Below are 13,478 nucleotides of genomic sequence, written 5' to 3'. Positions count from 1 at the left end.
GTTGATCTCTCACAGCCTGTCTGCCAGCTTAAGTGGTTTGATTATATTTCCCCCAAACTTCCTAAAGTGCACCAACTCCTGGCTGGCCTCATGCTTTTCTGTCCTATAATTAAAAAATTGTTATCAAGTCAGAACATAATACTGTAGTAGTACTCATTTTTTTTTTTTTTTAGCACACTAGCATGTGCTAGTTTAGACTACAGCACGCTGTAGTTTTGAAAATAACAACCGGCACACCCATCAGGTTAACAACAAAGAGACCCAAAGTTTGTCTTTGAATAAAATACAATGAACATGTCAGTGAGATGGAGAGGATTACAGCAGTTATTTACAAAATGGTTAACAAAAGCAAAAATAAGGTGTCACTTGAAACCTGTTCTACCTGGGCAGAACAAAAAAAACCCCACGGATGGCACTTGGTTAGGGTGTGAGGGGAAATTTCAGTCAGTAAGGTTCCTTTCTGATCTGTACAATAAATAAATACATGATCATATATATTTATTTACAAAAATATTGCAAAACCTCGATAATTAAATTGTATTATATTACAAAACAATATATTTTTATTTTAAAGTCTTCTGTTTATGTCTGTTCTCGCTACAGAACGCAGCTGTGAGTCGGGACCTGATCAGCCGAAGGATCAAAGAATACAACATGAGGTATGAGGGACTACATTGACCCCTGAGGGGGATCCAAAATACTGGACTACCAGTATTAAGTGTATGGCCTCCTAATTGTAATACTTATTTAGACTGTGTATTTTTTAAATATTTTGCTGTTGAACAGTGCACCCAGCAGCAGGTCTGAACCTTCACCCAAGCCTGCCCGACATTCGCTGAGCATCAAAACGCCATTCCTTGGAGGCAAAACAGATGGTAAGAACCATAGCCCCCATTTGCCCAAAACTGGAGAGGAGCAGAGGGCAATGAAGAGTAAAGCTGCCAGTTTTTAATGTTAAGGTGTGTCATTAAGTGTCGTTAGAGTGCATGTAACCTCAATTTGTATACGTTTGACCTGTCAGATGAGTCCAGTCCACCACGGGACAGAGGTACTTGGAAAATTGCCATTCCAGGGATCATAAGGAAGCCATTTGAGAAAAAGACTCCAGCTGGCATCACTTTTGGTGTCCGACTTGATGATTGTCCATCTGCACAAAGTAACGAGGTGGGTCTGCTGTGTTTCTACAGGTTTTTTTTGTTTTGTTTTTTTAAAGATGGGCTCATTATCATTCAGATGAAGATGAAATGTGTTTCTTCCAGACAAATAAAATGCATCTTTACATCCACTTTGAATCACTCATTCACTGGAGCTAACAGTGTGTGGTGTCATTGATCGATATGGTTCATGCTGTTGATTTTTTTTTTCTTCTTATGTAATTTGTGCAGAATGTTCCTCTCATTGTGGAGGTGTGCTGCAAGGTTGTGGAGGAGCGAGGCCTGGAGTACACAGGAATCTACAGGGTCCCTGGGAACAACGCTGCCATCTCCAGCATGCAGGAGGAGCTCAACAGCAAAGGCATGAATGACATCGACATCCAGGAAGACGTGAGTGACTGACAGTCAGGTTGCACAGTACAGCGCACCACTTCCCTGACAACATCTTTGAACTGTGATTGATTTGTACTGCAAGAACTGCATTAACCTGAAGCTGCCTTGATCTACTCTGCAGAAATGGCGGGACCTTAACGTCATCAGTAGTTTATTGAAGTCCTTTTTCAGAAAACTTCCAGAACCTCTGTTTACAAATGGTAAGACTAAAGTCATAAAGAATACATTGCAAAATCTCTGGGATAATGTCGTTTTTCCTGTGCGGTTATTCTTTTTGCAATTGTAAGTTGAGGTTTTCTGGATCTGTTCACAGAAAAGTATGCAGATTTTATAGAAGCCAGCAGAATAGAAGACTCAGTGGAGAGATTAAAGGAGCTCAAGAGGCTGGTGAGTGAAAGATCAAATATGAGGAACCTATTTGAACAGTTATTACCATAAAGCATTCTCCTCATCCTGAGCACTGGCCCCCTGTTTGGTCATTTCCTCCAGATCTGTGAGTTGCCAATTCATCACTATGAAACTCTGAAATTCCTTTGTGCTCACCTCAAAAGAGTTTCTGACAACTGTGAAAAGAACAAGGTATGAGCATCAACAGGATCTCTGTGTTAATGCCGTTAGTTAACACCATGCAGTGCGTTCAATCCTGTGCTAATCCAGTGTCTCTGAGGATTATGTCATTAAATGTGACTTTTACCTTGTATCTATTTAGATGGAGCCTCGTAATCTAGCTATCGTGTTTGGCCCTACCCTGGTCAGAACCTCTGAGGACAACATGACTAACATGGTTAACCACATGCCAGACCAGTGCAAGATAGTCGAGAACCTTATTCAGCAGTTTGACTGGTTCTTCGCTGATGATGGTGACGAGGACCCTGTTGTATGTAGCATTTCTTTTTCCTTATTTTATTCGATGGAAATTAAATGAAGGGTCTGTCAGTTCTGTGGATCAGTTTAGTTGTTGATTTTGAAGACATGCAGCTACAGTGTTTATGGATTACCTTTAAAATGTAAAAATAGAATTGAACAACTTGCACATGTCATAAACCCAGATTTTATTTTACAATAGAAGATAGAAACCCTATTTTTTGCATTGTGTTAAGTTACTTTTTACTCTTTTTCCTTCCGTATGTTGCTCCAGACCACAGCGGAGCAAGAAAGTACAGTGCAGTCTCAGCCTGTGCCCAATATCGACCACCTGCTCTCCAACATTGGGCGGACTGCACCCTCTCCTGGCGAAGTCTCAGGTAACTTAGCAGCAGTGTTTTTCACACTTCAGCATCAGCACAGCAAATTTCTGCCATAGCAGCATTAATATTTTTCCTTAAGATTATAGTAGATTAAAAGAGTTGTGTGGTAAAGACCTATTTAAGATTAAATGCTGGTAGAGTGTCAATTGCAAATGCTAAAAGTACGAGCACCATCCCTTGTTTTTCAGTTCATATGCTTTAAGCGAATACTAAACAGCCAAGTTTTATTTGTTTCTGTTAAAGCAAGTTTTGTTTAGTTTTTTTCAGTAACTTTTCAGTGGATGCAATGTTGCGCTTCAGCCACTGGAAAATTGTTGAAAAATGCCTTGCAATCATTTAGTTTATTTTTTGGGATAAAAGTCTGTTTTGTTTGGATGTTGATGTTTATTTGCCCAAAATTAAACTGTCCTCAAGTTTTGTTTTTGTTCGTTTCTTTGCTTTACTCTTCTTTTTTCTTTTCTTTTCTTGCTCAAGTCATTTTTTTCTCCCTGTGCTTTACCTGTGTTGAGACGACGACTCCTTTTCTTTCAGTTCTTTTCTTCCCCTCCTCCTCGTCTCTCACATAATCCCGGCATGTTCTTTCCCAAAGAAAATCTAACAAACAAAACGAAACAATGGAAGTTTTAACCCTTCTGACCTGTGCCCTTCTGTGTGTAGTGTGTTGTTTTTCTCCCTTATCCCTGTCCAGCACTCACACATTACCCAATCTTGACACAGGCCAAGTGGGCGGCGTCTATCACTCGATGATGTCACTGATGGACTCTGTTTTGTCAGTGATGGACAGCTGGGACTGTAGGAAGAAGGACGAGTGTTGTGCCCAGTGTAGCTGCCTAGTCTGCAGAAACCCGCAGCTCTTTTAAATTTGGGCGAAAGGAGGAAAAAAGATAAAAAAGAAAGAAAGAGAAGTCGATGTTTGTCATTTTTCCTGTGGTGTGCACGTCTCATATTTAAACCAATACCCTAAAATGAGGGCATACAGAGCGATGCTGCTGTTCTCTCTCTGAAAGCCCTTCTGCTGTCTCTTGTTGTTTCTTAAGCTGATCGCAAGGACAAGTAGCATGGTACGGTCAACCTCAGGTTCTCTCCCGGTCATGTGGCATAATCTGTCATGATGTCTGAGGGTGGGGGTCGTGGTGTTGGGACTGAGCTGGATGTTCCCCAGCACACATGCGTTTACACACAAACAAAAAACACACACAGCCACCTCCCAGGTGGAGTAGTAGTTAGGAACTTACTGAAGCAGAGGCACTCAGGCTTTCAGCTAGCACTGGATGGAGTTCCCGTTAGGAAGATGTAGTGTTTTTTTGTTTTTGTCTTTTATTTGTTGTCTGTGATGTCATTCTTTCAAAATCTTCAGTATTTTAAAATGTCACATCGTCAACTACAGACCAACATTTTCTCATATCTTGTAACATAATGTCACAGCCGCATGTCTCTCTCCCAACCATGCTCTGCACACACACAGACACACCCACAAATACACACCAAAATTTTAACCTAACTTAAAACAGCATTATCATAGTGGTAGTCCCATTACAACATGGGAACTTTTAGGAGTCGTAGGAATCGATTATTTAGTCATATGATAAAGGTTTTTATTGGACTCTGTGCAGTCATATGAAAAACTAAGTACAGCCCATAATTCAGTAGCTTTTAGAACCACCTATAACAGCAATAACTTGGAATAAAAAAAGATTTCTCAGACTTCATCAGTCTCTGACATAACCGTGGAGGAATTTTGGATCACTCCTTTGTGCAGCATAGCGTTATTCAGTTTGTGTGTTTATTTATGTACAGCTCTCTTAAGGACCTGATTTGCTGCTGGATCATTGTCCAGTAGTTTTAGCTCGTCTTTAGCTATCAAGACAAAAGGCCTCACATTTGAGTTTAGAATACTTTGATATTCAGAGGAGTTCATTGTCTGCTCTATGACTGCAAGGTGCACAGTCTGTAAAACAAGCCGAGATCATCATCCCTCAACCACTGTGCATGACAGTTGGTTTACAGTGTTTGCGCTGATATACTGCCTATTGGTTTTCACCAAATGCATTGTGTCCAAACATCTCCACTTTGGGCCTGTCTGTCTAAATAACATTGTTTCAGAAATCTTGTGGTTTGTTCATATGCAGCACTCCTACCTTAAAAGCCATACCCATTTAGTCTTTTTCTGTTTTTTTTTATTCTCAGATACGTTAAAACTTTATGAGACCTGTAAAGTCTTAGATGTAGCTCTTGGGTTTTTTGCAGTTTCTCAGAGCATTGCACGGTCTGGCCTTGGGATGAGTTTGTTGGGAATTCTGCTCATAAGAAGATTGTCTGTTTTGAGATTTATTAACAAACACCTGAATGTTCCAGGGTAGCAAATTATCAAACTTCTACTTTTATACAGATGCTCACCACATATTGATATTTTAAAAAGTGCAATCGGTTAGCACCACCTAGCTGCTTCTGTTCATTTTTATTCCATTTGAAGCAGTAAGGGTGTACTTGGTTATTCACTGGACTGCAGAGTCAAAACGTTTTTACATGCCTGTAGGAATATTAGAAAACAGTGAGTTTCAGGCCAGTGACAAAATGTATTTCAGTTCAGCTTTATTTATTCTGCAGTTTAAAGAATACACAGCGATGAACAGTTTAATGTGTAATAAAATCTATAAATAGGTAAACCTGATTTAAAAAAAAAAAAAAAACACCCTCAACATCGGAAATATATGGTCATTAAGTTCTGAGCAAATCTTCCTATTTTTTTATTTTTTTTTAAACAAGTAGTTGACAAATTTAAGTCTTGCACTCAAAGACACCTCACAGCGCCTCCTGTTTTTAAAAAACGTATTATTGAATCAAGATGCCACATCTCAAATCTTTGCTACAGCGTTAACTCACACAGGATTCATTGGAAGTTTTGTTTTGTTTTGGTTTCTTTTGTTCCTGCATTTAGTTCCTGCGGCTGCATTATTTCTGTAAAAAGCCTGCTTATCTTGCAGTATGCATGATTTGAGTCAGAGAAAGTCTTGCAAATGTTTTTGGCTTTTTATGTCTTTTATAGTGACAGGCTACTTGTTGAGGGAAATGTAGAATTTCATGCAGCTTGGAGTAAGAGCAAGTTAGACCAAAGTTTGTCCGCGGCAAGTTGTGTCAACCACAAAACACACTCACTGGTCTGTTCAGCTCAGGCCCCTTAAGTCTCTCAGTCAGAGCAAACTCATCACTCCCTCTCCTCTGTGACGTCTTTGAGTTGGGAAAGAATGCCCACAGCTGGTTGGTGGCTATATGTGATGCTCTGTGACTGGCGTGTTTGTTCGTGATGTGCCGTCGATCCATCGATACTCGAGCATGAGCTGCTTTTCTGTGTCTTGGTTTACCGCCAGGTTCTCACTTCCTCGCCCCTCATTATTCATCTCAGGCCTCTTCTGCTGCCGTCTCCACTTTTTCATATACCGCTTAGCTTAGCTACACCTCTCTCTCTCGCGTGCTCTCTCTCTCTCTGACCAAATTGTATCATCTGCTTTCATGTAACTGCTCTCATTAAATCCATTGTATCTTGTCACTTTCACTCTGAGCAAACTTTGAATCTGCCTCTTCTTTCTGTATATTGTCTGCTTTGAGACTGTCCTTAAGATGTGAGACTTTTACTAATGAATCTCTTGTTTTTAATGCAGACTCAGCATGTAGTGAAACCTCCAAATCAAAGGTAATGTGCTCCTTTGTGTTTCTGTTTTCTCATTCATGTGTCTAAGCTAGTTTTATGGTCTGAAGTCCAGTTTTAATGTTTTAATGCCATTTTTAATGTGTGTCATCAGGGCTTGTGGGGATCAGGGAAGGATCAGTGTAGCAAAGAATTGATTCGCTCCTCCTTCTTCGTTAACCGCAAACGCAAGAAGCCCAAGGAAAAAGTTCAGCCTAGCAGTTCAGATGATGACCTGGACCCTGTGTTTACAAAGAAGGAGCTACCAAAGGAGAGCCAACAGCATCCTCTGTGGTCCCCGCACAGTCGGACCGAAGAGGAGGAGGAGGAGGAGGAGGAGCAGCAGACAGATGAAACCAGCGAGAAAGAGAAGGAAAAGAACAGTTCTGAGGAGCAGCTGGACAAAACCAACAGGAAAGAATATCTTTCTAACAGCTCAATGTCACAGCCCTCTCCCTCCCTGCCTCCAAAACGCATTTCCTCCAACCTTCAGACTGGATCCCCCTACCCCTCTCCTACACATTCCCCAGACCTCAGCTACCGTATGCCGATGGTTCACCAGTCCTCTCTCACGGACCCGCCATCAAACTATGATGACACGGTGTCTGACCTCGGAACGATGAACAGCACCAGCTCTCAAGCATCAGTGCCCAGAATGAGGCGTGGCAAGACGGTGGGTGCCCTGGGAGCAGAGATGTGTCCCAGCGGGCTGGGAGCGGAGGTTTGCTCCATTACCTCAGACTACTCCACCACATCCTCCATGACTTTCCTGACTGGAGCTGAGCTCAGCACCCTCAGTCCCGAAGTGCAGTCTGTGTCTGAGAGCAGGGGCGGAGAAGATGCTGATGATGAGAGAAGCGAGCTCATCAGCGAAGGAAGGGCAATGGAGACGGACAGCGAGAGTGACCTGTCAGTGTTCACTGTGGGTAAAGCCGACCAGCGAGAACCGCAGGAAGTCCTTCGACCCCTCCCCTCACACAGACTCATCGAATGCGACACACTTTCAAGAAAGAAAGCCGCCCAACAGAAAACCAACAGCGAGTCTTCTCTGGACGGCGCTCGTAGCGATAAAGATTCCACTGGACCGTCACGCTCTTCGGGGTCAGTTAAGGGTCGTTCCACCGCAAGCCTCAGCACTGCGTCCCGGAGTGAGCTGGACAAAGGAGAGCCCACGTGGAAGTTGAAGATCACAGACAGACTGAAGGTACGCATGCGAATGTCTGTGGATGACATGTTCGGTGTGGGCAGCCAGAGGATTCAGTCCTCAGAGGGCCGCAGTAAGAAGAAGAACATCAGACGCAGACACACGATGGGCGGGCAGAGAGACTTTGCCGAGCTGTCAGTCTTGGGAGACTGGCCGCAGCAGGTTCACATCGGCTCACGGTCTGAGCTCTCAGCTGTGGACCGGCTGAAACCTAAGTGCAGCTCTCAGGACTTCTCAATCGGGGACTGGATCGCCCGCGAGCGCCACCGATCCAGCAATCCCGAGGTCAGTCTGGACTTCTCTGAACAGCAGAACCCCAGAGCCTCGTCCTCTTCTGAACCCCCACATCATCCTGCTGAGGCGCTGAACGGGGACTTCCCCCAGAGCAAAAATCTGAGCCTCTCGGCCACCGCTCACCCACATAAACTCACCAGTTCCCAGGTGGTCCATTCGCGCTTCTATCAGTACCTGTGAGAGCTGTGTGTGCGTGTGGCTGTGTGTGTTTTTGGTCTGTCAGGTGTGTCTCTGTATATGGGAGTCTGTCAGTGTAGTGTCTATTGTGTGACCAATGTCTAGTGAATGAGCATGTAGTACAAAAATGTCTGGCGTGTGTGTCTAAGTGGTGTGTGTATGCTTGTGAAAAGAGAATTACTGCACACAGGAATTGTTGAGCTTGCTCATGTTTAAGGCATGGAACAAAATGTTATCTTTTTTTTCCATTTTGTTTTTGTTTGTTTTTTCTTTTTTATATTAAAAATGACTTTGGGATGGCCCAAGAGGAGGATTTCAACCCTCCTAGTACAAGTCCCAGATGTGCTAACGATCGAAAGGACCTGTTGCCCGTGAAACGAGTCTGAAGTACGTTCAAGGAAGTGTGAACACTCAATTTAAGATTGTTTAAAGGTTTAGCTAAGTGGCTTTAAGGATGAACTGACTTAGGATGAATAGGAAGTAGTGGAAAAGTGCAGATTTTTCGTATTGCAGAGCAACTATTTTTGCGTAAAGAAAGTTACAGTGTTCAAAGTCGGTGAGTCTGTCGGTAACCAAATGAAGAATGTACAGACATGCTTGCTGTAATACTGACTAAAAGCTTTAGATGCTTGTGTTTCATTCTAAAGTGTACATATCCCTATTTTTCTGTGTACTTGAATTGTGTTTTTTGGTACTGTGTGTGTGTGTGTGTGTGTGTGTGTGTGTGTGTGTGTGTGTGTGTGTGTGTGTGTGTGTGTGTGTGTGTGTGTGTGTGTGCCTGCCTACAAGCCGTCTGCTGTCAAAGGGGCCTTTCCAAAGGTACAAAGGTGACAAGGAGACACTGGTCTTATGCAAATGGAAAATATAGTTCATACTCATCCCTGCTGTGTGGTTTAAAGAGCAGTGAACAACAGCCCTCTGATGCAAGCTATGTTTTAGTGTTCGGAGTTCACACGTCTGTCCGCGATTGCAACGAAGAGAGAGTTGGGCAAAGAAGAAAATGGGTAATCGAACCAGAAAAATCAAGTTTTCTTCACTAAAGAAAGTGCCTCACAATGAAATGTTAAGGGTGCCATATTGTCTTTGTTGAGATACACGAAGATGTTACTGTGAATGACATTTTTACTGTTGACTCTCAGTCATTCTACAGGTTAAGAAAATGCCGAGCTTCCATTCCTTAGGCATTCCACTCTGGTCTTAATGTTTTATACATACTTTATCCTGTTTTTTCATTTGTTGTTTTTTGTTTTTTTAATTTTAACAGAACTTGAATTTTAAATATTCATTGTAAAATAAGTAACTTAAATGTACATATAAATGCCATGTTTTAGCTGCTTTATTTTTCATTTCCATCAGATTGCAAGTTTAAGTACAGTATTGAGAAATGACAACAATGGCGATGATGAGGATGATTATCTCGAGGCCTGTGTGGGTGTTGAGGGCAGTTTGGTACTTCTCTGTGATGAGAGGTTCCCTGCAGGAGGAGGGCACTTCATTGAGCTGGATTGTTTGTATCAGTGCAGTGTTCCTCTTGATTGTAAGGGGGTGTGCACAGACTCCTGAAACACTGGAAATAAAATTTTGTCAATGGCAAATATCGATTTTCGCTTTCTTACCCCCCTCTTCACCACTTTGTATGATGGAAGTGAGATGGGCCAAAGCACTGAAATCTTTTTAAAAGGGGAAAATGCAACTTAAATAGTTGTGAATATGTTTAAGCTCTCAAATCATTTTAAGTATGAATCAATATTAATGATTACATTTAATCCTAATCATGTAGCATTAAAACATTTGTCTGAAATGTGCCTTTTAATTGGGCCGCTCACTACAAACTCACCATGTTTTCCTTCTGCTGCTGTTTAGCTGTCTGCATTGTTTTAGTGCAAGTTATCCAATTTTGCAGATATTGGCTGTAGAAATGTCCCGCTTCTCTGGAATGTAATGGATGTAAAGGGCACATGCTCTGCTGTGCACAGAGCTTCTGAAAATAATGAACAATGTTTAAGCAGGAACTGTGTTCATTTTACTGCATTGCAGGCAGATCAGTGCATGAAGAAGCTCTCATTTTTAGTAGTTTGTAGGGAAAATGTTTCCTACAAAAAGAAGAATTGGTACCCCCCCTTTAAAAAAAAAAAAAAAAAAAAAAAGACATTGCATATTTTTCTTCTTTTTTTGCATTTTTGCATTTGCAGTGAACTTGTACAAACGCATTCAGTTGTCAAACTTCAGAGCTTTTTTTTTAAGATGGTGATTTAGCATGGAGCCCGGTTGGTATTTGTTTGCTTATACAGCTATTTCCTGGGTTAGCACACTAACCCAAATAAAATACATTTACTGGCCACTTCAATAAGTATGTGTTCAACTGTTTAATCCAAATATTAAACAATCACATAACACAACTCAGGCATGTGGACAGGAATAGAAAACGGGAACTCAAAGATGTGCAGAAGAGCATCTCTGCATGCACAACATGTCCAACCTTGAAGCAGATTGGGTCCAGCAGCAGAAGACCACACCACACACTTTTATAAGCAAAAAACTGTGATGCTGTCATGTCCGTGTGGATCAAAAGGGGCAACAGGTAGTAATGTAGTGGCCAGTAAGTTTATTTCGTACCCAACCTGGTTGTCATCGTTTGCCTTTGTGCTTGTAGTTGTCAAGGTAAGGTCATGAATTAAGCCAAAGAAAAGATAAGTTTCAAAATGCTTTATATACAAGTTGCACATACAACATAAAGACTCAAGATGTTTTATACACTTTGTACATCAGCTGACTAGAAACCACTGACAACAGAAGTGATATGAGGAGAGAGAACACACAAAGTCGTCAAAGTAAACCACAAAATAATAATAAAAATCAGTATAGTTAATTCACCACTACGCCAGTTTGGATGGCAAATATCAAGAAACTGCAAACTAAATATCGTTGGTTTTGTGTTAGTGTAACACCTTCTCCCCAGCAGTCGTACAGTTATCTTCTATTCAGCTCTTCCTAAGTTTTAAATGTGCCCCTTGATTCACACAACGCCTTTTCCATATTAGCTCATTTTCAGTGTCATGTGGGCTCCTAACATGAACACGTCACCCACAGTAAGGCACAGTGACTAAAAGAAAAAAGAAAAGGGTTCATTCGGAAATATGAAGAGGAAAGTTTCACACCATTTTTGTACAGATACATTTTTTTGGAGTACAACACAAGTTAAACATTGTGCCTTTGTTTCGTAAAGCAACTAAAGACTGACGCAGCCAGACAGCCACTCCGACACGGTACAACTGTAAGACACTGAACAGAGAAATTCTGAGAAACAAGTACCAATAATCATACTCATGAACACAATAATCAGTAAGTTAGTTGGCAAGGTTATGAGAAACTGGCAGCCTTTTAAAAGTTAAATCTCAACATGATGAGCCTATCGTCGCAGGTGAGGGATATTTGGTGCCGCGAAGCACTGGATTAATGTGCCTGTTTTGTAATGGAGACGCAATGCCGAATGGATGCTTTGTTGATCCTCTATCAGTCCACCAGAGGGAGCACTAGTCCGTTAATCAGAGAGAGACATGACTGTTCGCATCTGAGATTTATTCAGCCTCTATCTGACTGGTTTCCCTGTCAGCAGCCAGCACGAGATGAGGAGAAGGGATGTAGGCAGAGGCCCTTTTTGCACATGCAGGTGCTGCACTTCATTGGAGCTAAAATCAGATTTGACAGCAGGTGGTGCGGATTTACTGGGATGGAACGAAAAATCTGTTGCATATTGTGCTGTAGTATCTGGCCGGGGCTGCTCAGAGGATCAAAGTTTAACTGTTGTCCTCGTTCTCTTCCTGCTGGTCGTCTGTCAGAATCTCTGGTAGCCGGAAACACTCCTCGAAGAAGTTGACCAAGGACTGGCTCAGGTGCTGCTGTGTCCCCTCACCGTGTAGGAAGTGTCCTTCGTCTGGATAGATCTGCAGATAAAGATGGAGAAATTAACAGAGACAGTACGGTGAGGCTGATTTGGTGTCGTTCACTCAAAATCATATTATTATCTTTTTTTAATAATGTTTTTTCATTGGATAATGAAAATGCATTTTCTGAGAAAAAAAATACTAAAGCATAGCGCTGAAGTGTATAAGAGTGACAAATGCACATAAAAGTGGATGAAAAGAAGTTTTTCTTGGACATTTCAATCATTTTCAATGCAGTCTTTGTACCTGATCATTTTCAGAGTAATGTTGTTTAGTTTGATAAGTCACTTAACACTGAACCATGAATCATTCAAGCATAAAAAAGACACCGAACTCAAGGGATGAACCCGTGTTTACAGAAAGTTAACAGCCTAACAAAGAATAAAAAGGTATCTTTATGCACTTTGTTAATAGCAGCCTGTCGCAAAATTCCATAATTGTTTGCATTTCTTTATTACAATCTATGAAAAATATCAAAGACAACACAGTTTGACTGGCAGAGCTGTTAGATAAATACTTGGCATATCTTAGTGTTGAGTGCTGTGTGAAGTGGAGGACAAAAGAAGACGTGGTAGGCTTTAAAAAAAACAAACAAAAAAAGAGGTCTACAGCAGACAAACAGTATCTGAAAGTCATGTTCTAAAAAATACATGGGAAAAAAATCCAGCAAAGACCCGGCATAGGACCTGAGCGACACATCTGACCCTTCAGCTGATCCATCTACTGTTGTATCTGTTCTCCAAAGTCTCATCCAGAAATGGTCTCAGTGAAACAGTGGCTTGTCAAGAAGCTATTACTAAAAATTACAGGAGGATTTTATTATTTATTTTATCCTTATACACTGTATTTATTAAAAAGCCTTTCTGGCATGTATACAGGCAACAACAACAACAACACTAATTATGATATTGTGGGGAAAAAACAGCAAAACAGCAATATCCGACTGTGCACTGGGACACTGTGCATAAACATAAACTGCATGTAAATAACTGAACAGTTCTTCAATCTGCAAAACTAAGAAAAAGTTATTTGTCAAGCTAAAATGGGAAAAATTAGAAAGAATAATACACAAATTAATCTGAAATGAAAATAACTCTTAGTTACTTCTCTCAAGAGATTTTGAGAGCATTCTTCACACAACATCAGGCCATTTACACACACACACACACACACACACACACACACACACACACACACACACACACACACTTTTATTCACACCAGTGATTTCAGACACCGTGGCTCACCTGCAGAGTGTAATTGGCCTTTTCACTGATTAAATGGTTGATGAATTTGGCTGTGTGCTGGAAGTGAACTTTTTCTGTGGTGGCGAAGATGATATTGCAGTTAGACTCTGAGCACGCACATATTTACTGTGGT

General features: G+C 41.3%; 2 protein-coding genes across 9 annotated transcripts in view; one reads left to right on the top strand and one right to left on the bottom strand.

Annotated features, from left to right (window-relative positions):
- The window catches only part of arhgap21b (Rho GTPase activating protein 21b), a 37,247-nt gene extending 27,498 nt beyond the window's left edge, over window positions 1–9,749 (top strand). For all 4 annotated transcript variants that reach the window (XM_085438315.1, XM_085438314.1, XM_085438317.1 and 1 more), the window contains 11 exons: window positions 604–659; window positions 787–875; window positions 1,022–1,164; window positions 1,386–1,544; window positions 1,669–1,747; window positions 1,861–1,934; window positions 2,037–2,126; window positions 2,257–2,424; window positions 2,686–2,791; window positions 6,454–6,485; window positions 6,595–9,749. In XM_085438315.1, the coding sequence (XP_085294441.1) occupies window positions 604–659; window positions 787–875; window positions 1,022–1,164; window positions 1,386–1,544; window positions 1,669–1,747; window positions 1,861–1,934; window positions 2,037–2,126; window positions 2,257–2,424; window positions 2,686–2,791; window positions 6,454–6,485; window positions 6,595–8,157 (2,559 nt within the window). In that variant the 3' untranslated portion in view covers window positions 8,158–9,749. The remainder of the gene's footprint in view (window positions 1–603; window positions 660–786; window positions 876–1,021; window positions 1,165–1,385; window positions 1,545–1,668; window positions 1,748–1,860; window positions 1,935–2,036; window positions 2,127–2,256; window positions 2,425–2,685; window positions 2,792–6,453; window positions 6,486–6,594) is intronic.
- Window positions 9,750–10,845: 1,096 nt separating this feature from the next.
- LOC146687691 (A-type potassium channel modulatory protein DPP6-like) overlaps window positions 10,846–13,478 on the bottom strand; it is a 99,900-nt gene continuing 97,267 nt past the window's right edge. For all 5 annotated transcript variants that reach the window (XM_085438630.1, XM_085438629.1, XM_085438626.1 and 2 more), the window contains 2 exons: window positions 13,346–13,419; window positions 10,846–12,098 (listed from right to left, as the gene is read on the bottom strand). In XM_085438630.1, the coding sequence (XP_085294756.1) occupies window positions 11,952–12,098; window positions 13,346–13,419 (221 nt within the window). In that variant the 3' untranslated portion in view covers window positions 10,846–11,951. The remainder of the gene's footprint in view (window positions 12,099–13,345; window positions 13,420–13,478) is intronic.

The sequence above is a fragment of the Copadichromis virginalis genome, linkage group LG18 (genome assembly GCF_057382275.1).
Source record: "Copadichromis virginalis isolate Kocher_CV1m ecotype Utaka linkage group LG18, C_Virginalis_male_GT1.1, whole genome shotgun sequence".
Lineage (NCBI taxonomy): Eukaryota > Metazoa > Chordata > Actinopteri > Cichliformes > Cichlidae > Copadichromis > Copadichromis virginalis.
This window is presented reverse-complemented; position numbering and strand designations above follow the sequence as displayed.